Source organism: Harpia harpyja, chromosome Z (assembly GCF_026419915.1).
Source record: "Harpia harpyja isolate bHarHar1 chromosome Z, bHarHar1 primary haplotype, whole genome shotgun sequence".
NCBI classification, from domain to species: Eukaryota; Metazoa; Chordata; class Aves; order Accipitriformes; family Accipitridae; genus Harpia; species Harpia harpyja.
Window position 1 is genome coordinate 28,037,730 of NC_068969.1, and position 25,537 is coordinate 28,063,266.

Below are 25,537 nucleotides of genomic sequence, written 5' to 3' on the forward strand. Positions count from 1 at the left end.
AGACTATGAGGCCCCTTCCAAGTCTCTTTTGAAAGCTTCCATTTACATCCGATAGTTCTCAATACACCATTAACACCAGCAGCAAATACTGCTCAAATACATAGGGTGAAAAGCTGCTTCAGGGAGTTAGGTGCAGGAGCATCACCAAAATAAAATGAAGACTTCTGCATTACTGTATTCTCATTTACTGCAGAAGAAGTGGGTTCTAGCAGAGCTGCAGGAGTCCTTCATGTTACTCTGGCCTTGTCACCCAGACACATGCCGACCAGAAGACCAAAAGATCTAGATCCTGACTCTACTACACACTTTTGCTCCAGCTTGTCCCTCTGAAATGACCCCACCCCAACTTTTTCCCCAACCTTTCTCTTCCCACTTTTTTTCAGAGTCTTGCAGTCAGGGCATATGGGCTGCCCTACTGCAAACGGATAATCCGCTGACCTGCTGCATTTGGAGCCAACATTCCTACTACAAACATGCCTGAAAGTCCACAGGTGAAGGAGCTCCACGATGGCAATGCTCATATAAACCATACATTTGCTTGACTGACCAGACAGTCCCTTCTGCTTACCTTCTGTAGTGAAGGGGCAAGGGAAGAGACTGACAGAGAACCAATTACACCCATGTACCTGCAAGGAACTTGCCAAAAGCTTGCATGAATAACAGAGGAGACCCAAACACATAACACAAGGGAATGGGCCCACAATTGTAATAATCTTAGTATCTCTTGCTTGGCTAACAGCCAGAGTGTGTTGGACAATGAAAACAGATGTACGGAGAAGACCACAAGAGGTTGATGCACATCAGGATCACCAAACAACCAGCACAAACTACTAATACCACCTGGCTGGGCAGCTCTATCTGCAGTTGATGCTCATCCATTAATGCTGTCCTGGGTGAGCTGGAAGTGGTATATTCAGTATGTTGTTTAAGTTAATTAGCGGGTGAAGTGTTAAGTTTCTATGTCCCAGATTTTAAACTACCACAAGGTGGTCTGTCATACACACCTTTAAACACAGGACAGCTTTTAAGCTTTTCTACATTGTGATTTTTGGGGGCTCAGTCTCACTTTACAATATTCAGCATAAGAATCTGTCTTGATGTGGATTTCTAACACCTACAATAACATAATAAAAACTGGATTGCTACTTCTACTGTACCTTTGCTGTCTCTATGGAGGTTGCTTGTGGAGGCTGGTCAGCTTGCGTTGTAATTACTTCTCCTTTATTCTTTGGTTTAGAAGTTGTTGTCACAGAAGGTGAAGTTTGGCTTTTTGCCTGTGTAGAGATAAACTATTATCATTAGATACTGAAATACTTATGGCTGGCTTTGTTTGGTTTTGTTTTTTAATTTATTTTTTTTTAAATAAAAGAAAGAAACAAAGAAGAAAAATACCACAAGAAGCCCTCACAAAAAAAAAGGGGAGAGAGAAAAAAAACTTACACCACTGGGTTCCTTTTGCATCTCTTCAGATGGCTGTTTATTTTGAGAATCTGTTGGCTGTCATAAAATAAAAAATTGAGACCACTTAACCTTACCACTATTCAATGCTATGGAACATTATCTACACTAGTTCAAACAAGCACAAGACATTTAAAGATGGTTAACAGAACACTTCTTAAGCTGTGGTGAAGCAATAAAGCATTCTGACTGTTCCCCCCAAACACTGCATTTCCACACCAGTCAGAAACTAGCTCTTTTGCACACAGGTGTCTTACTAATTACATGGCAGTTTCATGTGGCACAGCAGTAGCAAAGAGTTTAGCCTCTTTTTTCAAAGTTAATTGAAGGCCAAAGTACAACTTGTGAAAGGTGAAAGGTAAGTATTTACCTTGGTTGACTGGGTGTCTTTTCCAGATTCTGTTTTGGTTGTTGGTGTGGACTGAAATATAAGCAACATATATTCAGAGATTAATATGCTTGGTTATTTCTAAAGGGTTGGCTTATATAAAGAAGAATATTGGACAGGCTCACACTTGTGAGCACACATGCTATGTAACTAATATACAGTGCTTTGATCCTGCAGTTTACAACATCCTGGCACAGACCTCCACTCCAGTGATCGAAGAGCACTGAAACGTGTGCAAACACGCACACATGCTCCTCATATGAAGGATCAAAAAGAGAGGGAAATAAGATATTAAACAAATGTAATGAACAGTTTGATCTACACCTGGAAATTTTCTGCAGCCATGCCACAAAACTGATTCCTGTGATTCACCTCAAGTCAAAGTACAATACGCAATAAATTACTACTAGTAGAAACATGTAAGGACAAACACTGAAAAATTAAAGAAGAGTTGTATTTTATAAGAAGAAAGAGAAATGAAAATGCCAGCCTCCTCACTGTATTTTTTCTTAATATTTTTTCTTGCCATTGCTACTTCAGCTGTGCTATGATTAACACAGGAAGAGCCTATGTGGCTACTGGAAAGTCATCTAGAGATGCCAAAGAGCAGGCTGTTGCCTACTGCACGAGCCTCAGCAGCTCTGGCCACTGCACGGCCAGGGGAGCACACGGACCCAGCCAGGGGAGCGTGATTTGATCTGCTAGAACAGCATTGGGTGCACAGAATACACAGTGGGAGATACAGACCCTGAAGCCTGGGCCCTTTCCCCCACTGGGGCTGGCATCCCTACGCTTCCTCTGGAGCCAGCAGGGGACACCAGTGTCATGTCTCCTTGCACTCTGTCCACCTGCAGCAGAGAAGTTTTGAACTCTACCTAGGAAATAAGGGGCCACAGACGGAAGCCTCCCTTATCTCCTCCAACCTAATACACTGAGCATATTTAAAGTTACTAAGAGACAATAGGTTTTTTTCCCCAGTAGCCTATTGAAAGTCAGTGAACAACCAAAAAAAAACCCCCAACTATTAGGCAGTAATTTAAATTTTTTCATTGCTTTGTAATGTTTTTAATTTCAGCTGCAGAACATTAATTACCACATAGATATATCCAGCTTCTGTTTGCTAGCTTACCACATCGAGAAATTTCCTAAATTTGTTTACCATTTGTTATGCAAGTATTCACAACCACTCACTGAACCACAGACACTTGGTTGGGAAATCCTGAACAGGCATAAAAACGTAGATGCCCAGGCATAAGCTTGGCAAAGGTCTCAAAGCTGCAGACCACAGTAAAAAACACAATACCACACACAAGTAAGTCACAACAGGTAAAATATTGATAGAGGGAGGACAAAAATTTCCCAAACTCCAAAGTAGTGGTGGGAGAGAATGAAAAAAAAAAAATAAAGAAAAAAATCACTTGACTACTCAGATTCCCCCCTTGGGATTTTCTCTTGACATCTACCCTGATTAAAACACAGTACTTTTCAGGTTCAGTCATACTTTATATGCTGCCACTTCTGCACAAATTCCTTATGTGCTTTTTGGAAGAAAAGTACACACACCTTTTTTGCAGGACAATAAAATGTATTTACTTGCATTTCTGTCAACAACCAATAGCAGCTGTACAGAACATAAATTCAAATTCTGAGCCTATCAAACTAGCTGTTAGCAACTGCATGCCTTTTTTTAAAAAAAATATATTGTAAATATGATTTTACTAAATACTTAATGTATTTTTTTGTGTAGGCTATGCATTATTCATTTTCTTGTATGCTTTTTAAAATGTGCAGAATTGCTCATACTGTGAATTTATCTATGACAAAGCTGAAGAATATATGGACTCATATGGGCAATGCTTTGATTCAAGACTGGCACACACATGAGGATGCTAAGGCCACATTAAAACATATGATCACGAACACACACATGCTCTCACATACAAACACAAACACATCTATATAGATACGCTTTTAGCAATAACAAAGTTCAAATCCAATAAAAAAAATTTATTACCAGGCAAGTCAAACCAACAATTTTAGTATAAGACCATACATTCAGTCATCCTTTAAACAGAGTCAGTTGTGAGCAGTCACAGCCTGAAGCCATAGCATCACTTTACAGCATACGCTGAAATCCTATGGAGGAAAAGACGTTCTACCTCCCCTTCTACTGCCTGCTTCCACCTGCACTGTGCCACTATCTGAGAGGCCGCATTTTAAACTGACTCTGGAAACTGAAAATAGCCTGGAAAAGAAAAATATTTTTTAACTAGTTCCCTAGTTTACACTGCAGTTGCACAAATGTGTGCAAAAGGAAGAAAGCTGAATGGGAATTGTTTTGAGGGGGTGCCAGGACAGTGGCAGCACCCTGCTTCCTCCGTTCCTCCAGCAAAAGCCACAGGGTGCCTGCTCTCCAACCTGGGCCTCCAAGCTTTCCACCTATAGGCTTTGCCTATATAACAAGAAGTTCCACATTCCTTCCTCTGCTGCAGTAACTCACAGCTTTCTCGGAGGGGCATAATACTGAGGGTTCATTTGAGACACAGGATTCACACACACAGAACTGAAAGCTAGAGGGGTCCAGGGCATGTTTAAGAGTAGCTGCACAATAGAGAGATTCTAAGACAAATGAGACGTGGTTATAGCAGGCAATTAGGAAAGAGTTGTTAATTTGCAAGAAATTTAGGACTAGAAATGGAAGTGACTCAGCAACCTTATTTCTTTTCAAAGAAGTCTACTGTCAAAATGCAGATGTCTTGCTTAATCCAGTAGGAGGAAGACATTAATAATGCAACAGACAGTAAAAGAAAACATTAATTGTCTTACACATGCAAATGCAAGACATTGTTTCAAAGGGATTTGTGTTTACCAAGTCTCACAGTGCTGAAGTATGCCTCTGCTCTCTTTCTGTCTCATCTTGAAAACTACCAGTTTTAAAGATCTGATCAGAAATTCACCACATTCTTCTGAGTTATTTCAAATTTCAGGTAGGGAAAGACCATAACGATTTTTAGATAGCTGTCTGGGTTAAACCATATGGAGAACAGCAACAGTAACAGACATGATACAAATGAGTTTGCTCACAAACGTAACAGGAAGATGAAACTGGAGAGTTGCAGATACCTTCATTTATGAGTAATGATGAACGTACACAAATGGAAAAGGTTTAATTGTCGTCCAGCTCACTGCTACAAGTCTAAGTCTTACATGCATGCATGGAGGAAAAGGGTTTTAAAAGGTTGAGGGGAATGTAACAGCTAACTTCAAATACAGAGAAGATGGAGCTAGGCTGTCTCTAGAGATGCATGCTAAAATGACAAGAGGCAACAGATACAAGTTGTAGCAAAGGAACTTTCCATTTGATAAAAGGAAAAAAAAAAATCATCATAATGAAGGTGACCAAACACCGGAACTGGCTACCCAGAGATGTTGCGCAATCCACACTTGCAGGTGTTCAAAGTTTGTCTGGCAAGGCCTTGAGCAGTCTGATTTACCTGCAGAGCTGGCTCTGCCTGGACTGGAGGGCTGGACTGGATGATCTCCAGCGGCCTCTACTAACCTCACTACTCTAAGCGTTCCTTTATTCATATTTACACAAGGTGCAGGTAGTCCTAACTTTTACCACTGCACAAGTCCCTGCGGGTCTAGTTTGGTATTCAGTATTTTTGTTGGTTTCACTGCGACAATTATGGAAAATGAAAGAGGGAGAGAATCAGTAATCATTTGTTTAAATAATATACGTAAATTCTGTTAGGCAACAGAGGCATAAGGGAGGATTATGACTGTCTTCTAACACATAAAGTACATGATTGATGACACAGCTTCAACACTAAAGAAGTTCTAGTCATAAGACAAGACAGAACAAGCGTAAAGGACAAAGGAAAGGAAGCTGTCAGACAGGCAAAGATATGAGATGAATGAGAAGATGCAATTGTACGTACACTGAAAGCTGAAACTTGCCCTGAATTCTCTGAATATGTGAAAAATTATCATTAGGTAAATAACCCTGTAATCACACTGGGGGGAGCTATAAACATGTAACAAAGTGTGACTGAGCTAAAATTAGAAATTTTAATTAAAATTTTTCTTACTGCTGTCATAAAATCCTCTGAGTGCATTATATAGCATTTCTTAGATTTTTTTTTTAAGAGGAAACTAAGCTGCAGACAAGAAATATGCAAAGTAAAGTTACTCGGTATCAAAGTGTTAAAAAAAAAACCAACCTCCATTGCTTCATATATTTGTGCTTAACTGCAAGCATGAGTTTCTCAGGAATTCATACCTTTGTTTCAGATGGCTTCATAATTTGTGTTTTTGATTCATCCGCAGAGGGGGACTGCTTCTGAGAGAAAAAAAAAAAAAGCAAATTAATTAATTTCACCTTTGTTAGACATACTTCTATTAAGCAAGCATAAGCAACCTGAATTCATTAGTTAACCAGCTAAAAACTAAGAATAAATTATTACAGAAAATTAGAGTTATGACTTTAGATCTTCTGTCTTGCCTGTATTTCTACAATACATGTATGTAGATTTCGACAACATAACGTCCATAGATCTTCTCACAACATTATTTTGTTTCTCTGACATGTACTGAAAGCAAATTTCATATCAAGGATCAATACAAACTCAAATGCTGCTCTCATACTGAAGCACATATACTTACTGTGCAGGATTTGTCCACATTTCTTCTTTTCTTTTCAACAAAAACTGTACTTTTGGATTTACTAGTTTGTCATACAAATTATTTAATACTAAATTAGCAAAATCAAATTTTTTGACATAAAAAGGAACAATTAATCTGTATGTAACACACACACAAGTGTTTCTAGATATCATGTGACCCTTTTGGAAAAGCTGCAAATGACATGGTCTGTTCTCCTAGCTTCAGTGATGTTAATCCAAGAACAGCATGTTTTAATTTTGCTGTGACTGTATCAAACTTCAAAGCCTAGAAATGAATATTCTAATTGTTTCATCAATACTTTATGCAGATGTAATACTACCTCTCTACTCCTGCTTCATGTTCCTCTGCTCAAAGCTCTATTTGCCATCTCAATCACAGCAACACATTCATAGTTTACATTTAAATGAACAGCATAAGTTATCGATTTTTCTAGATTTTCTCTTCATGTTTACCATGCCACTTGCTATATGAAAATGCATTGTCTGAATGAACTCAGAAGCCATGTTACTATTCCACACCTAGGGTGACTTCTTACTTCCACATGGAAAATTTTCTCATTTCCGTAACTTTTCATAGTACAAGCCTTTCTCAACAATAAGGTAACAGTTGTACAGAATTTAAAAGGTACATTATGACGATGACATGCTCTCCCCGCCAGCGTATCTGGTATCTTGCACACCTCAGGAAGAGGTTTGACTACTCTAAATATGTACTAGAGAGAATGTGCAATTGTCACACTACAGAAATGTAAGCAAATAATATCTGCTTCCATATATGTATATACATATAGACTGATTAAGTAATAGACGGGAACTTTTGTACAGGCGGAGACATATGCAGGATGTATAGAGCCTCCTACATCAGGACAGGGAACAAAAGGTTTTGAACAACCTTTTTATGTATTTCCACTACCACCACCAGGTGATCTGTAGGCAACACTGTATTTTTCTTAATTTGCTCTTTAAGTTTTTCCTTTCCTTTTCTTTCTTCTCCATGGAATTAATCTGAATTCCTTCTACATGACTAAGAAGTAGGTATCTGTTCTACACCTTCACATTAGTCACCCTAGTCCCTGTCCATTTAATAAAAACACATTTACCTGAGCCCTTCTCCCTACCTCTGCTCAGAAAACTCCTACCAAGCCATTTTCTTACAATACACTGAAAAACTCTCTCAATTTCCAGTACAGCAGCACCGCTACAACCTGCAGAGATTAGTGAAAACCTCCCAAAGAAACCAGCTGCTGCTTCTTTCTAGCCTGTCCAGCTGGATGGCAGTAACTAGCAGAAACTAAGAGATGAGGAGTTTAAATGCTTGTGGAGGAAGAAGAGTAGTTTGGGGATAGAAAACAGTTTAATGCATGGCTGCTGATTAGTGGCTATGGAGAATGCCAAGCCACCCTCCCTGTAAACACTCAGGGTTGATTCGGGGAAACAAAACCCTGTCCTGGGAAGCTGGAGGGGGGAAGCGGGAAGGGCACCCTCCAGCAGACCACCTTTATGGGAGCAGGCAGTGCTGCACCACTGTGACCGTCTGGCTCCCTCAGGGGCATGGTGTGCCTCGCCTCATTTACAGCACTTTTTGCCTGAATTCTGCAATATTCAAGGCCTCTGATTTTCCACTCTCTTCCCCAAAAGAGCCAGTACAACAAAGAAGGGGGTCCTTGTCCTTCCAAGCCCTTTAGCACGCGGGGTCTGCAACCCCGCTGAGCCTCGCATACTGACAGCACAAGAAGCTGCCAAGGTCCAACCCCTCGTTGGTAGACACCACACTGCCTGTCAACACCAGCCTGACTCTGGGAGACTTCTTTTTACTGCGGGTTGTTCTGGTCTTCCTCTTCTGAGGTCTGTGCGCCATGGCCAGCCATGCCCAGCTGTGCTTGTGCTGCAGGCCGACAGTCGGACCACAGAAGGGGAGAAGCAACACACCGACGTGTGTCAGGCGTGGAGGTAAATATTAAGAAGCTGCCTAGCAACCGGCGTAATAACTGCCTGACACACAGCTCCCGCCGGCTGTCCCGGGCAGGCACACCCTGCTTGCACCCACGGGTGGCAAACCCCCGCCGCGGCCTGGGCCAAACACGCCCTCGCAAAAGGGCTACGCTGCCAAATAGAAAAGCAAGAACAGGGAGAGTTCAACTCGCCTTGGAGGCTGGGCCTCGGCAGAGAAAGCCAGGCAGGTGCTCCCACAGAGAGAGGAAATTTTTTGTTGTGCACCGGAGGGCAGAGCCGGCAGCAGATGGAAAAACGAGCGTCATCGGCGCTGACGCCTGTTCCTCCAGCGGCTGCACCCCCGTGGGTCCTGCCCGGACGGAGGTACAGGTGGTGGAGGATGCCGTGCCAGCCCTGGTCCTGACCCACGGGGAAGGTCCCCTGTGAGTGAAGGGGCAGCCGGGGGTCCCGGCCTGGGGGACGGCTGCTGCATGGCTCTTCAGAAAGGGACAGGAGGCAAAATCCACGGCAAAGCATCCAGGACCACATGGAGCTCACCAGCAGGGAACACATGGAGGTGCTGCCTGCAGAGGAACCCACTGACAGCACAAGACCCCCACGACCAGCACAGAAGGGGCTCAGAGAAGAGGTTACAGGTTAACACTGGTTAAGCGAAGACTGGTACCTGTTAATTACCCCACCCTGCTAGCAGGGCTGACAGGCAGCATGACAGCTGCGGTGTCACAGCCCGTGCTCTCACCAGCCCACTCGGCAGGCAGGACAAGCACAGACAGACAGACAAGCACAGGAACTGACCAACGGATCTCAGGTGCTCTTGTCCATGAGTTAGAGGATGGCTTTCCAGGAAGGGCAGATGAAGACACCTGGGATCTAATTTGGTAAGAGAAGGAATGCCCTTAGAAACTCATTTGTCAAATTAGTGGGACAGTCTTCATGCTACTGTTGAGAGAGAACAGTCACAAAAGCCAAAAAGTGGGTTAGTAAAGTAAAACAAAACAAAAAAGCCTACCAAAAATTGGCTATCTAGTCTCACTGCATGTACCTCAGAAATCTGGAAGTAAAAGGGAAAGTGCAACAGGAGACGAAAAAGAAAGTAAAGGTGACGAACATCAAAAGAAAATAATTTTAACTGTTCAGAGAATTGGATGCAAACATCCTTTGGAAAAAGAAAACAGTAGGTGAAGAAATCTGTGAGAGCTCTCGGTTATGGAAAGCTGAAAATCACTGAAACCACTCCCTATGCAATGTAGCGAGAGCTATTGTCAACTAAAACTAGAAATTTTGGAAATTCATGGAGAAGATTAATCAGACTGAGGAAGGTCATTGCCCACCCTTAGAAAGGAGCACAACGCAGCAATCGGCTACCTTCAAAAACAGAAGAGATACTGAAATCATTTACCAAGCAACCAATACAGAAACACTTAGATGATAACAAGAGAATAAATAAGTATCAACAGATTGGTCAAGAATAAAGCAGGTAAAGACAATGCAACACTCAATACACTCAAACATGGAAATAAGCCTGGTGGGTAAGAATGAATGGGCTTCCAGAGGAGGACATGCTGTCACTGCAACTTCTCACAGTACTTGAGGCGACATTTGCTCGAATGAAACAGGGAAATAAGTGTGTAACAATGGGTTATGATCTTGCTTTCAGTCAGCTTCCAGCCTGAATGTTTCAGGGAGTTCCTGAAGGGATCTCCAACAGGCTGGTGGTAGGTTGAAGGAGATCAGATGCAACAACACAAAAACCCAAAAGCTAAGCAGGCAGCAATACTGCCAAAAACACGTAAGGTCACAATGCCACAGGCCGAGATACTCTTGCCAAAAACAACCAAGGAAAGAGGAATCAGAGTTAAAAATCTGTTGCTATGACAACATAAATATAAATGTAAAACACAGGAATAACTTTCCATCTTTTTGGCTTGAGCTTCTCTAGGTCAAGTGCTAGGACAGTTTTGGCCATCACACTGCAGTACAGACGAATGAAGAAAGATCTGAGGACAGGTTTAGGAAAAAAAAAATAAGAAAAAGTATGTGAGGGACTTAGTGACAGAAAAAGCCAGTCAGCACCTGATGTTTTGTCCTCTGGGCAGGGGGCCAAGAAAACAGGAAAAGAAGAAGAAACTGGCTTATTCTATAGCAAAGAATCTCTCAAGTGAGAGCTCAAAGATCTTCCTTCCTGTGAGAAGAGTCACTCCGTGGCAGAGGCTACCTAGATGAACCAGGCACTTCCAGCCCTGGCAGCCTTTAGCCCAGCTTATATAAATATTTCCTGAGTGATCTAGCTGTATTCAGTCTAGGACAGAGGACTGAAGAGCCACCTGAGTACTCTTTTGGGCTTACATACCTTACATATGAATGAGTTGGGATTGCTTCTCAGGCTTAAAGCTAACATCAACTTTATTATTTCAGCATTACTAACTTACAGGGTTACTTCAATACAGCTGTGTAATGCAAGGCAAAACCTGATCTGCCTGACTACAAATGGTTGCTTCTTTACATGAATGCTTCTGTTACTAAGCTTTAATTAACAGTGTTTGTAAGACATAGGCAGCAATTGCTCTTTAGAGAACTGTGGTGAAAAATAATGGATTATTTCACTTAAGTGTAAAGTACTACTTCACAGAATCTCACAGAATGGTTTGGGTTGGAAGGGACCTTAAAGATCATCTAGTTCCAGCCCCCCTGCCATGGGCCGGGACATCTTCCACTAGACCAGGTTGCTCAAAGCCCACTTGAGCTGTTATAGGTTAAATCTCTCACTTGCTTTGATGGCGCGTGGTAATGGCTACGCAACCCTCTCCCCATCAGACACTCAAAGGCTGTCAGCAGGCAGAAGGTAGGGCAAGGATGGCACTGAGAGGCCATTCCAGCATCTCACAGTGTACTTCATAACACTGTGAGCAAAGCAATGCGCAGTCGTCCAAAAACATCCACGCTGAAGAATCAATACTGCGATCCATGGCATAAACACAATTCCATTAATTTTCCATTCAGCCAAGTGGAGCTGCAAGACACAATCTGAGCCAACATCTCTCTGTGTGTATATGTATAAATATATATATAAAAATATATAAACTTATATATTTAAAGCTACACAGCAGCTAAGATAAGCAGTAATTTAAAACTGGAAAAAAATGTAGCACTGATACTACCTCTTTATATAAATTTTATTATTACAGTACCTATAATAGCCGAGTTAAAAATTACAAATTTGAGTGTTTATGTGTAATTTTCCATCCCAAGTAATTCCAGAAATACCCAATTATTTTGTAATTACTGTTCTTATACATAGTTCCACTATTAAGTTGTTAAGAAAAACAACACCTTTTTAAGAGAAAGATAAAAAAACCCCACACAACCAAGAGAAAAATCTTCTTTCCCAGATTTCAGGCTCTCAGTTAATTTTTTGGAGGTTTAATATTAAAAATTTAATGAAATGGAATAGCAAGATGCAGGTTTTCAGTTAGTACCTGGTATCTATACATGAAACATTTCTACTATATATGCCACTATGTTGTCCTGTTGTAGTCTGGGTAATTTATATAGTTTAGCATTGAGAGTATTTTATGTGGAAATGCTGCTGAATAGTTGTCTGAATAGTTGTCCAATACTATATTGCAATCTGATTTTAGCTAAAATGTAAACTAAGCAAAGCCATATGTTGGTTAATGCCTAGGTCGTAGTGACACTGCTTGATTTAGGATGACCATTAATCAGTAGCTTCACTGTGTAGGCCTGGTTACTTTGTCTAAATAATGCATGCTTTGCTAAGGACTATACCCTCGAAGAGGAACTGAAGACTGGTAAGAAGGAAACATCCTGATCCAGAAGGCGCCAAAGGCCGGATGATTGCCAAAGCAGCATGAACTGGGGGAAAAGTAAAGGCAGCAGGGGGAGATCGCAACCACAGACTCAATTCAAGACCAAAAAGACTTGCCCACCCACACCTGCACGAGCATGCTTGCTAATTTACAAAGCAAGCAAGGCTAATTGATACATAACTAACTGTCGTGGTTTAACCCCAGCCAGCAACTAAGCACCACGCATACGCTCACTCACTTCCCCCCCTACCCAGTGGGATGGGGGAAAAGAATCAGGGAAAAAAAAGTAAAACTCATGGGTTGAGATAAGAACAGTTTAATAGAACAGAAAGGAAGAAAATAATAACAACAATAAATTGACAATAATGATAACAAAAGAATTGCAATATACAGAACAAGTGATGCACAATGCAATTGCTCACCACTCGCCAACCGATGCTCAGTCAGTTCTCGAGCAGCGATCTGAACCCCCCCCCCCCCCCCCAACTGCCCCCAGTCTATATACTGGGCATGACACCACATGGTATGGAAGACCCCTTTGGCCAGTTTGGGTCCTGGCTGTGTCCCCTCCCAACTTCTTGTGCCCCTCCAGCCTTCTTGCTGGCTGGGCATCAGAAGCTGAAAAATCCCTGACTTCAGAATAAACATTACTTAGCAACAACTGAAAACATCAGTGTGTTATCAACATTCTTCTCATCCTAAAGCCGAAACATAGCACTATACCAGCTACTAGAAATAAAATTAACTCTCTCCCAGCCGAAACCAAGACACCAACCAATAGTAGATGAGATGGTGACTACTAACCAATGAATGTAAATGTAGGCAGGTTTTTACTAATCATGTAACAGGATAAATACATTGCAGTTCTTTGATGTGGTGTGCTAGCTTTGTGGAACTATCTCCTAGCACCCATCTTTGCGCAAACAAGAAATAAATAAATATCTTGGCTCTGTGTGTAAGATTGGCTTATTGCATACCAGGTACCAAACCCCACTTGTGGGACAACACTGTTGTGATGAGTTTCTCTGTAGAAGTAATCAACACGATTTCTTTCCTGAACAATTTACACTGCAATTTCTAATGACTTTGCCACATGTGACTACCAGCATGCCTCTTTCATTTCTAAAGCCTATTATCACTGTTGAAATTCACAAACACTGCATGTCACAAACAAAGCCTAGTGCCCATGCCAGCTACTGAGAGGGGGTGGGAAAAAAATCCTTGGAGGACAGTTACTTTTTCTGTAGCTGAATTCTAATTAAACCCAAAATTCTTTGCTAGTGTTCTTACTGTGATGTCACTGAACTCATTGCAGCTGTAACTTAGCAAAGCCCCCCAACGCTGCACTGGTTGCCATAAAGCAAACCATACCAAACAGGATTTTTATATGTAAGCATGGAGATTCATTTCAATACAGAGTTTGTTGAATTCATGTTTCTGTGCTTCAGTTCTTCAGTACCCATGGTTTTAAATATCTATCTTAAAAAAACCCCAAAACAACAACAAAAAACCCCCTATCTCTAGGGGTGCTTCCTGTGCTTTTAACATTCATAAACTCAGCTGGCGTGAAAATAACCTAAAAATATGTAAAAACTATTACTATAATAATAGTTTAAATTTCCACAACTTGTCAAAGATAACAACAACAGTAATTTTAGAGATAAACTGACTCCTCCTTAGAGCTAAGAAACTTGGAAATAGTATTGTTCTGTTCCAATATGCACTCTCAGTTCAGAGCAAACGTGAAGAAGAAAATGAAGTGGAGCTAAAGTACATTCATCTGCCAAGGACAGACAAACCTCAGCAGGTAAGTTTGCTAGGCATCAAAACGAAACTGCACCATGACTCTTGGTACAGACTGGGAAAGGGCCGGTGTGCGAGGAGATGAGTGGCTGGAGGACTACGCAGAGAACTCAACCATCAGGAGAGCCTCATCAGGACATCATTCCTGTCTGAAGCGCGATCTCTGGAGCGCTCCTGGAGTGGCTTTGCTATCTGACAACCTTCAACCTTCACACACGCCCTCCTCCTAAATGATAGTAAAACTAATAACAAATAGTAGGATTATGTTGGTGCTTTTTTTCCAGATCAGAAAGTTGACTGTTAGTAATTCAGAGACAAAACCCAAAGACCACTGGTAACACAGGACCATGCCTCTCTGCAAAACTCAATTCAAAAGATGATCAGGGTTACTATGGTGGAAAAGATTAACCCTGAAATTTCCTTCTTTTGCAATTTTTTCACCACACAGAGTAAGTATTTGCAAGAAATATTAATCTATACCCAGGAGCAAGATCAACCACCATTTAGAGATGGTAAAATAGCACATCGGAAATAAACCCATTTTCTCATGAAATAAAAACATGACGAATTTTTTAAAGAGACTGGTTTGAACCAAGAAATTGAAAAGCCGATTAGCTCATGAAGCATTTTTGCAGCCTCGAGTGCTGCTAAATTTATTGACAATCGCAGCACATTGACCCAGACAACTTCTGTAACACAGATTCACACTGTTTTCTTCTATTTTGATTACTAAAATAAAATTGCTGCCATTTTGGCAGAGAAGATAAACTTGGCGATATTTAATCACTGAATTTTACGTATCAGCTAAAGCTGATTAACTATACTACTCAAATTTAAAGTAATAGGTTTTTAAGCAGTGTTTTTTGAGATAACTTATTTGCATTTGAATTTGGTCACACTAAATCAAGCATTACCAAGCACAATCTGTGAATAAGATCAGTATTATATTTATCACAGTGTAGAACAAGGCTTCATACCACCTAGAAACTAACTGATCTCCTAAACAACCTTTAGGTTAGAAGTCTGTTTTAAGATTTCTGGATTTCAGCAACCTATGCTAAGTCCAAAGCTTAATACTGGTATGTTTGCTTTTCTTCATTTTAATCACTATTAAGTCACTATTAAGACTATGAAACAGTTTTATGCTTGAACAAAAAGCAACCGAGGACAGTGAATGACAACTGACTTTAAATAATTTTTGTACCCTTTGACTCTTTTTTTAAACTTCCAACACCTCAGTTTATGCTTACTTACACATGTGAAGTCAGAGATATGGAGAAAAATTTCAAACTATCCCACAGCTGACTGTAAGAAGCACTACACATTCCTTACTATCTCCTACTGCGTCTAATGCTTTCACAGTTTTTTTTGTTTGGTCATTTACTTCATTTGGAAGCAGAGGAATAGAGTTTGCTAGTTGGTCACAGAGCATGCATGCACAATACCTAAACACAAAGAACCTTTACATACACACAGTTCAGTTTGTGGCCCAAAGAAATTATTTAGACTTAAGTATGGAGCATGGCTACTGCTCTATAACCTTTACTATACAAGGGCAACTTCTCCTTAATGTCCTTTCATGATTATTGCAAGTGATCTGGAAAGAAAGCCAGTATATGCCAAGCAGGGTAACAGAGTTCATCTGCTGCCTTCAGATTCTGCATGTATGCAAACAGACCACCACTTCAGTATCACTGGCTAAACACTCCTTGTTTCTTTTAAATGGAGTTAAAAGCAAAGACTGCAAGAAAGCTCTGGTTTTGTATCCAGATTATACCTCTCCAGAATCAAACAGAGGCTTTGTTTCACTGGAAAAGTTTTTCAACTCACGTTATCAGGCAAATAAAAGCATTTTCTTTTCAAACTTACTTTTCATTGTCAAAGATGTTCATTTTATTGTCATTTTGATGAAGAGTGATCTCAGTATTTCCACTTGATCACAGAATGGGTTACCTAACTTGAAACTTCTGTCAGCTATGCATGGAAAAATAGAAAAGCCACACTTTTGAGCATCAGGTAAAACTCCTCACTGGGCATGTAGAGAGAGATGTCATGAAAAGAGTTCTGACATCAATAATTTGTTTTGAACTCTCCATTCTTATTTCTCCTTGAAATGAGCTCTTCGATTACCTCCTTTTGGAAACTTCCTGTTTCCATCACAATAAATTCTCCAAGTCGGCACATACTGAAATTTCATTTTCATTTAGTCATATTCAAATATTAGAAGCAGCGCACCAGTACTGTCACCACTCTTCTCAGGTTCCCACTCTGCACAACAGAGCATTACAGTAACGTACAAGCTGGTCACTGCAGCAGAGGTCTCCTTTTTTGTAGATAGTTCAAAAAAACTCTTTTCAGTTCTACGTCCTGCAGAAGGTTAGTATTTAGCTGTAATTACTACAGCTAACTGCTTCCATTTCTGCATGTTTTAAACACCAGAACGTTCCAAAGCTATCTGCAGCACCAAACTGCAAGCTGATAAGAAAACACCAGGAAAACACGCGATTAGGTGCCAGCTACATGCCACACACAGCTGCTGAGCTCAGCTAGGATTTGTGTCACTTGGTCTGTAGTATCACCAAGGGACAGCATGCAAAGCCCTTCTCATCAGAGCTGGAATAGAAATAGCGAATTACAAACAAAACCAGTATTCTTTAAAGAGGGGTTTAAAAAGATAGAAATGTTATATAAAAGACAACTTCATCTTAAGACAGAAGGTCTCCGAGGTTATAAGCTTGGTTATTTTTATTACAATAATCAAACTACACAATATTTAAAATGGGGAGTTGGCAGTCACAAGAGCTAGTGAGCGATACTCTGAGTTAGAAACTCGATTTTTCACCCCCAGGATGCAGAAACAAAATATTACTCATGAAGCCACATGAACACATTGTCACAGTGGTGTTGGCTATGAAAACGAACAGAAAATAAGATAGGAGGATAAACAAAAATCACCAAGTCAAGGAATTTTAATAGAATTTTGGTTTTAAAATATAATCTAAAGATAACATTGCATAACCTTTGGGTGTGTTGTTGGATTTTGTTCTTAGATAATTTTAGGAAAACTCAACATTGTTTTACTATTCCCACTTTAAAAGAGCCAGACTGGGCATTTCTTGCTTCAGCATTGGCTTTTAACTCAGCATCTCTCAAAACTGCTTCAGAAGGGCTCTCTGCATGCTGTGGAGAAATAAGCACATCCTTGTTCAATTAAAAAAATGTAAAATCTCCACCTTCGTGAGGCCTTGTCCTGCCTCACAGAGGCTTCATTCCTAGGGATCAAAAATGTGAGTTTTCCAGGTGGTTCAAGCGCTTCTACTAAGCAAAGCATAAAGGCAGGCACAGAGCTGACTTCTTCCAGAACAAGGAAGGTTTCTGAGCCTTAAAGAGCTCCTGAGGAGCTCACAAGGCCACCAACCTCCCTGCATCCCTATGAGGTTCTTCCTTTGGCAGAAGAGACTCTGGACAAAGTCCCAGGCTTTTGTGAGTGCAGGTTTTCCTCCCTCAGGAAAACAAAGAGCAGAAACGAGGAGAATGAACACCCTGGAGACCAACTCACTAAAAGGCAGTTCCTTTACTTTCTGAAGACAGAGGTTTCTCATCTACCCCCATTCCCAGTCCTCCAACAGCCACCACCTTCAGGGCAACACAACTTTGCCTAGATTTCAAACTGGGAGTGTCTGCTTAAGGTGCAAAGCTCCAGAACTAGCGCTGTAAGAAACACTGGCCAAGGAACTCGTCCCTGAAACTCCAAGATCAGCTGCAGAATTTTCTGCAAGCTCTACATAGCCCACATATCTAATCACTCCTGTAAAAAAAAAAACCAAAAACCAAAAAAGCACCACTTTACACAACAGCCTGACAGTAGCAAATACATTTGTCTAGAAAAGAAAATGTCTTACATTGAAGAAATTATTATCCAGAATGTTTTATATCAATTTAAAAAAATACAGCATTGAGAAAACTTGTCAAAAGAAGATAACAGATAAAGAATTCAGCAGAGGTGTCTGCAATGCTTAAGAGCCCTGTGTTAGTTAACACACTATTTTCACTTTCTCTGAAGAAAGAAAGAGAAGAAATAAGTATACTGGCAACAATAATCACATAGTGGCCTAACCAAAGCAACACGTGTCTATCTAATTTCTACTACTACAGAAAAAACAATAATACACAATTTATTGAAAAGTATTATTTTCCCCATGTTTGTTGTATATGGTATTTTAGCATCTTTTGGGTATCAATGTAATAACTCCTGTTGTCAACACGTTATGGATACCTAAGCACGCTTCAACAAAGAAGCTGCTTTTACAGATCCCCACACCCTGACTATGCAATATTCTGTATGTGCCATAAGCATAGCAAGCTCTGCATTTTTATGCCAAAAAAATGATACGGGTTTTTGAAGTGAGAACAGTGTGGGCTATGAGGAAAAAAAAAAACCCAAACCCCAAACCAAAAGAAAACCACCCAAGCCCAAAACAAAAATATAAATGACATAAATACAGAATAACTCAGGCAGTACTTTTAAAGTCTGCTCTTCCTTGTCCCTCTCTTATTCGAGACTGCTTATGTCACGTAAACTACTAGTTGTGTAATGTGTAAAACACGCAGTCTTACACAGCGTCTAAAAAGACAGTTCCCAACATGCTAAAAGAATTTTAGAAGCCAATTCACTGCACACAGCTAGCTCTGGAGCGCTTCAAGCCTGCCGATGTCAGGATCGCATCTGAAGCCCTGGAAGTCAGCAGCTCGTGTTCTTTCAGCCCACAAAATTCCCAGAAGAGGGGGAAGAAAAAAAAAAAAAAAGAGGACTGCAACAGGCGTGTCCTGCAACAGGCGTACAGCAGAGGCGGCAGGAAAGCAAAGCCAGCAGCGACGGCTAACTTACTTGGTGCGTTCCGCTCCCAGCACGACCGTCAGGACAGGGCTGCTTTTTCGCTGCGGTTTCGGTTCGCGGGAAGTGCCGGCCCAGCCCTCGGCGAGCCGGTGTGCCGAGCGGCTGCTGCCCGCCCAGCAGGCGCGGCCGGGGTCCCGCCTCCGGCCCAGCCCGCCGCCGCTGCCCGCAGCCAGGGCGGGAAGCCGAACGGCCGGGTCCGGGCCCTCCGCCCCGCCCCGGTCCCCTCACGGCGGGAGCGAGGCGAGGCTGAGGAAAGCCGCCTCCCGCTTCTGAGGGCGCTGCTGGAGGTGGCCGGAGCGGGTTCTCCCCGCCACCCCCAGCACCACCAGAGGGGGCTGTCACCGAGCCGACGGCACAAACAGGGACGAAATGCCGGCCGGGATGGCGCGGTTCGGGGAGGGAGCTTACGGTTAGCTTCCAGAAAGCGGTATTCGTTCTTTCGCCTTCTCAGTGGGTAGCACTGGGGCTGAGGGAAGGAACGGGCTCGGCTCCCCTCAGCAGACCGATATTTTTAGTGGAAGTTTATGGGGCACCCCCGCCCTGAATTCGGACTGATGGTCCAAATTCCCCCGAGTACACAAATGTTATTAATCACAAGAAACTGAGATGGCTGGACCAGCTAACGCCACTGAACCCTGGCTGATTAGGACTATTTTTAAGCGTAACAAACCCAAATAATTTATGTGAGTTTCCAAGTTAAAACGTGCTTCTGGAAATACCAATAGTGACCTGCTCTTGAATTTTTATTTTTTTTTCCATAGAAGCAAATTCTCAATACCTGTAGTATAGGACGGGGGGCTGTAGGGGTTTTTTTAAGGAAAAAGCCCCGCCACCACTAACAAACCCTTCAACCATTTTTTCGTAACAGCCTCTATGCTGCCATTTATCTCAAGGGAACAAGAAACAAAAGTCTGCCCTAGAAGGGAAGTAGAAAGGGGAAAACACCCAAAGATATGACACAGACTGATGAGGAAAATAACACAATTTTTGAGTGAAGTACAGATTTTTTTTTTTTTTTTGTGAAATGATTGTATTATTTTGACCATTGCATAGCTTTACACCTTGCAACTTTTGCAGTGGTCTCCGTATCCGAGGCTTCTTTTACAGCCCTACTTTTCAAACATGAAGATGACCTCGGGTGACGGACGCCACATCCCGTAACGCTACACAAAGCCAGCTATTCCAAGCAGGAGGCAGCTTCTGTACTCCTACAGCTTCCAATTTTTAATGTTGTGGTCTATTTTTAGCCTGCCTCTGCTACCAAGAAAACCAGCACTGCTCTCCGCACTGACACAGTTCTCGTGATTTTCACATGCAGGACTACATGTTGGCAACAGCTCTGAGGGCAGCTTGTAGGAACAGCCCCATGATTTGCCACAGTCTTGCTGCAAAACACCTATAAATTGGGGATCTGTGTGCCATGACACACATCTACTCTAAGGAGAACATGGAAAGGAAGTCCTCAGCCCTTTAAAATATTTTCCTGAATAACCTCAAAATTTAGAGATAGCCTTTCCAACCTTCACAATATAAGTGGTAACACAGGAATAAATTCACGCATTTCCATGGACATTCCCAACCAGTACTGTGACTTCAGATGCCTTCTACTCAAAAATATCTTCCTTCACAACAAGGTGCCTGTGCAAAACTCACAAAATAAAAATTTAGTGACAGTTAAGTAAGGTATGTAGCAGAACCCCCCCCGCCCCACCCTGCAAATATACTGACAGTAGGAATCACTTTTGATCATAATGTAGATAAAATTGTGACAGAATTTCCAGTCTGCTGCAGAAATAGTAGGGACTTCACTCAAAGCTATTTAGTAATTACTCTTTTTTTTTCTTGTTGTTTCCCTGTTTATTGCACAAGAAAGCAGATTGAATCCCCCTTTAAAACTGTGTTAATTTGGATGCCAGCTGAAAGTAACTAACCTTAAATTTCTTAAATCATTAAGATCAAGAAGCTTCTTCTGAAAATATTCAAGATCAGTCAAGTCTGAAACAAATACAATTCTTACTGAATTTCCACTGTTGTTGATTTCTTCCAGCACTGCTTCAATAAATTGTCCATTAAAGGAATATGGACAAAGATTCTCACTCACTAAGCTATAGCAGCCAGCAACAAAAAGAAAATAATTACTCATTAAGAACTCATTAAGACCAATTCCAAAAATCTGCTACATAAAAAGCAGCAAAACTTCATTTGATATCAAATCGAATTACCATAAGAACACAAAGATACAAGGAAGATAGCTGGATCCAGCTGTGTTCAAATATTAGTGCCTTCTATTAGTAGCTATGATTGAACACCGAGCTAGAAATTGGCTTTCCTGTTGGCTATGGAACTGGCAAAAACAATTTAAAAGGCTGTAAAAGAACACACAGCAGCGCTTCCAGAGTACCTTCTGCAGAGGAAGAAGGTTAGTTCAGTTTTTCCTCTTCACTGCTGCCTGCTAATAATGGTAGCAATGACCTCCCGGTTTGTGCACCTTGGCAGTTCATGTATACATGGAAAAGACTGCTCATGAGCAACCAGTAAATATTCCTGATGATCATAACCTTACTTGAATCTAACTTTTCACTCCATTTATCCGACAGGGTACTAGTACAAGGCACATGTTTACTGAAAACACCCTGGTACAAAGTAACAGTCAAACAGGACTTCACATCAAAAAGAAAAGACAGACTTGTGACAGACAGAAGTCAGAACATCTGTTTCGGTTAACTATCTTTAAATTATTCATTTACATTTGCGTCATACAGAAACTGGGCACATCACGGTTGCCGATTAAACTTCCTAGGTGCCCTTAACACAGAGAACACAAAAGCCGTACAGGTATAAAAAAAGAGGAGACAAGATTCCTTATACCACATGGACACATACGCAGCTGAATAAAATCCCTGTAAGTCAACACTGAGCAGAAGCTGTGAGTAAATACTGTCTGCAATGCCAGGAACTTAAGAGTGAAATAATAAAGAGCACAGGCATAGAATTAAGACACAAAGAGAATGGCAGTTCAGATACACAGTGCAACGAAAACGAAGCCAGACAGGTAAGTGCTTGCTCTTAGGAGTAGTCCACATTGCAGGATAGCATCACAGGAAAATTAAGCTACCCACATATTAGCCAGGCATTAAGCAGTGACAAACATTCATCACGCAAGTTCCCGTATCTTAAACTCAGAAATACAGGCGACCCAAGCAGAATGCAAGCCATCAGTTATTATTACATACTAACTGAAGGAAAAATTACTTAGGCCATAATAGAGGCATCAAAAATCAAAGAAGTTAGAAATTTATCTGGGATAAGGTACATTAATGAAAAATATTATTGACTCACAAAATGACTATGGAATCAAAAGAGATTTTGCACGCAGGACACATTAAAGCTACATCAGGGAAAAAATTAAAAGGAAGAAACAGCAGTCCCAAAGATGTCTAAAAACTGGTGGAATATCTTTGATTGCATTAAAAGATCTGATCTATTTTTTCAGCAAAAGAGAGAAGGCTGCCTTGCCTTTTCAAGAAATACTTCCTTTCCTGTAAAATTCCTGTAAAAAAAAAAACCAAATCCCTGCAAAATTTTTCTTTAGAATAGGTATTTTTAGAGACAAAAAGAAGGGCAGAAAAAAAATACAGCTAGCCAAATGGCTTAAAAAAAAATATGGGTGGCACAAACTGCAAGACCAGAGCAATAAATCTCTGAGTTCTGTTCTACTTTAAATAACACCACAGGATCACAGGAGATTGTTAAAAGATATAGTTAAGAGAAGGTTTAGCCTAACTGAAGAAAGGTAGTCATAGCCAGGTGGGAACTAAAAAGGTTAAACTTAAAATAGCTATTGATTAAGAGTCAGTATTAGACAGCATGAGGTAAGTATTTTCATAGTACGTAATCTTTACTAATAAATATTTTGGGATGTCACAGAAGCTGGAGAAGCACCAAGTACTGAATTAAAACACATAGCCTAAGTTGCCATAACCTAATATAAAGCAATTCCTGACAACTGCATTACGTCGCATTTTTTTCATGACAGTACCTTCCAATTCTTATGCTTAATACTGTCACTGGAAATTGTACCTTGCACACTTAATGTAAAAGATAGGCTTATAATAGAAAGAATACATACAGAAAAAAAGACTCAAAGATGTGTTAGTTAGCAAATTAGATGTGAGCTCCCACAGGACCATGCAGCTGGTGACTGAAACACAGAAAGATTATACGCAAGACAGTCCCACCCTGTACAGCTGTCAGGGGAACTACGTACAGACAACTACATCCAGCTTAACTAGCAGGAGAAAGGCCCTGGCAAACTGCAAGGAATAGAAAGGAAAGCAACAAAAACGTTGGGCTGTCTTTAGTGACAAAAGCATTGAAAGAAAGGAACAACAGGACTTATATCCTTGTGTCCTCCTTCATTGAGTAGAAAGGAAAAATAATTACTTAGGTAGCATAGAGATATCTTTAGGAGTATTATTTTACAAAAGCATTGATTAAGAAAATAAAAAATCCCATTCAAAAGCAGGAACACTTGCTGCTGGTAGGATCTTTCAAATGATGGGGTATCTCCAGATATGGAATGCTGTTGCAGATTCAACTGACTCCTCGCCATACTTTAGTTCAGCTGACTAAGGAGCAACCGGCCTCACATCCTGGGGGTGAACTGGCAAGCTGGAAAGCCCCTGGCTCACATACAAGAGAGTGAAGGTGTCTTGAAAAATATTTTGAAAGGTGGTTTGGAAATCCAGAAGTGCAAGACAACCAAAGTACAGAACAAGACACCAGAGCTAAAACAAAGGCATCTCTCTTGCCTATACTACTGACTAGCAGCCAACTACTTCACTCTATAAATAGCACCATCAGGATGGGCCCCATTTGAGTTCTCCCTGAATTGCAGCTGGACTGCATGCTAGGTAAGTCTCCCTTTGAGCAGGGACGCCTCTCAAGGTTTGAAATTCCTTACCCGAGACTAAGAAATCCTTCCTTGCCCAAGGCAGAGAGATCCCCTACCCACACAGATCCTTGGTAAGTGACTGGTAGCATGCTGAACTAATACTATGAAACATTCCTCATCTATGTAGCTACTCAGTATTATTACAAATATTGTATGGATTATTCCATTAGACATAAACCATTGACCAAGTCTGAGATTTAAGATTGAACCTAGCCACAGCTAGGCCCCATAAGGAGTTTAGAAAGCAAGGGGGTCCACTCTGAACCCTGTGACTCAACAGGAGGGTCCTCCTTACTCTTTGCATCTCTGGTCTCTCTATGAATCCTTCTAACTCAATTCTAACTCTATTTTCCTTTGCATGTTTCTTCCATGAAGTAATTAATAAGGTGAACCTTGCCAACAATCTTACTGAACCATGTCAAACCACTGTTAAACTTTGTTAAACTCCATCAAACTTACTGAACTCTGTCAAATTATTATTTTACCTCAATAAAATATATCGGTGCTTCTCCCTTTTGAGTGACATGCATTCCACTCATCCATAACAAGGATTACCAACTACAGCCATCAGAAAGTGTATTTTCAACACACTTTTTCAACAATTTGCAAGACCTGAGCACACTTAATGTGATCCCCACTTCTCTTCATGGAGCGTCAACTGCACTCCAATATGCAAGTCATCCTTATAACACCTCTTACACTAACTTCCTGAAGGACTGAACTGTTCCAGGGGCTATGAAAGCAAAGACGCTTATTGGTGCTTGGATCTCATCAGGTCCCACCGAGTAAACAGAATCCAAACATACAAACAATACCTAAGGTTCAAAAAAGAACCATAACCCTATCAGTCAAATCAAGTTTGCCACTGATATAAATGGGACCAGGATTTTTTAAAATAACTAGGAGACTAACAAGAACAAGTGAAATGGGGGAGTGTTACCAAGTCTATCTCCTCAAGAAGTCCATGCTGGCATTCTGCTGATCTATGTTCCTCTTTCATTTCAATTCACTACAATTTCTAGCAAGACATGAAGAGCATCATAGTGTTGCTGAATGCTGGCAAACCCATTTTCTATCCCATTGCAGGGGATGAAGTCATACCATATCCTTTTCACTTTTAAAAGAGACCACTTCCTTAAGTATGCATTACCTTAACAGCAGAAGGTGCTCCACTTGTCTGTGTTCTGGGGGGTTGGCTGACATTAGCACTTGCTGGTTTCTTCTACAAAATAAAAGAAAGACATAATAAACATCAGAAATGTTGATGAAGAAAATGAAAAGCCAAGTAAAACTGTAAACCCCCCCAAAACCCCCAGTACAGAAAAAAGGTACACTAAAAAAAGTCCATTAGAACATTTTATGCAAAGCAAGTAATCCAAAAATAAATTCTCCTATGTAACTTTAATTCACATAGACTCATTTCTGACAATTTTGCCCAGCCCACAATAGGCTGAGTTCTCTTGTACTGTTTTATGGACAATATATAAATCTGTGCTATTTCCTGTGGCAGAGCAACTCCGTTTAATTTAAAGCAACAGTAACCATATATACTTCAATGAAAAGTTTCAGTGA

General features: G+C 40.9%; 1 protein-coding gene across 6 annotated transcripts in view; it reads right to left on the minus strand.

The window, feature by feature from the left end:
* Window positions 1-25,537, minus strand: part of CAST (calpastatin) — a 65,124-nt gene that overhangs the window by 23,608 nt on the left and 15,979 nt on the right. For 4 of the 6 annotated variants that reach the window (XM_052777318.1, XM_052777321.1, XM_052777317.1 and 1 more), the window contains exons 3-7: window positions 25,116-25,187; window positions 6,129-6,188; window positions 1,829-1,879; window positions 1,441-1,497; window positions 1,158-1,274 (exon numbers count right to left, since the gene is read on the minus strand). In XM_052777318.1, the coding sequence (XP_052633278.1) occupies window positions 1,158-1,274; window positions 1,441-1,497; window positions 1,829-1,879; window positions 6,129-6,188; window positions 25,116-25,187 (357 nt within the window). The remainder of the gene's footprint in view (window positions 1-1,157; window positions 1,275-1,440; window positions 1,498-1,828; window positions 1,880-6,128; window positions 6,189-25,115; window positions 25,188-25,537) is intronic. The other 2 variants (XM_052777320.1, XM_052777323.1) reach the window with 1 other exon arrangement.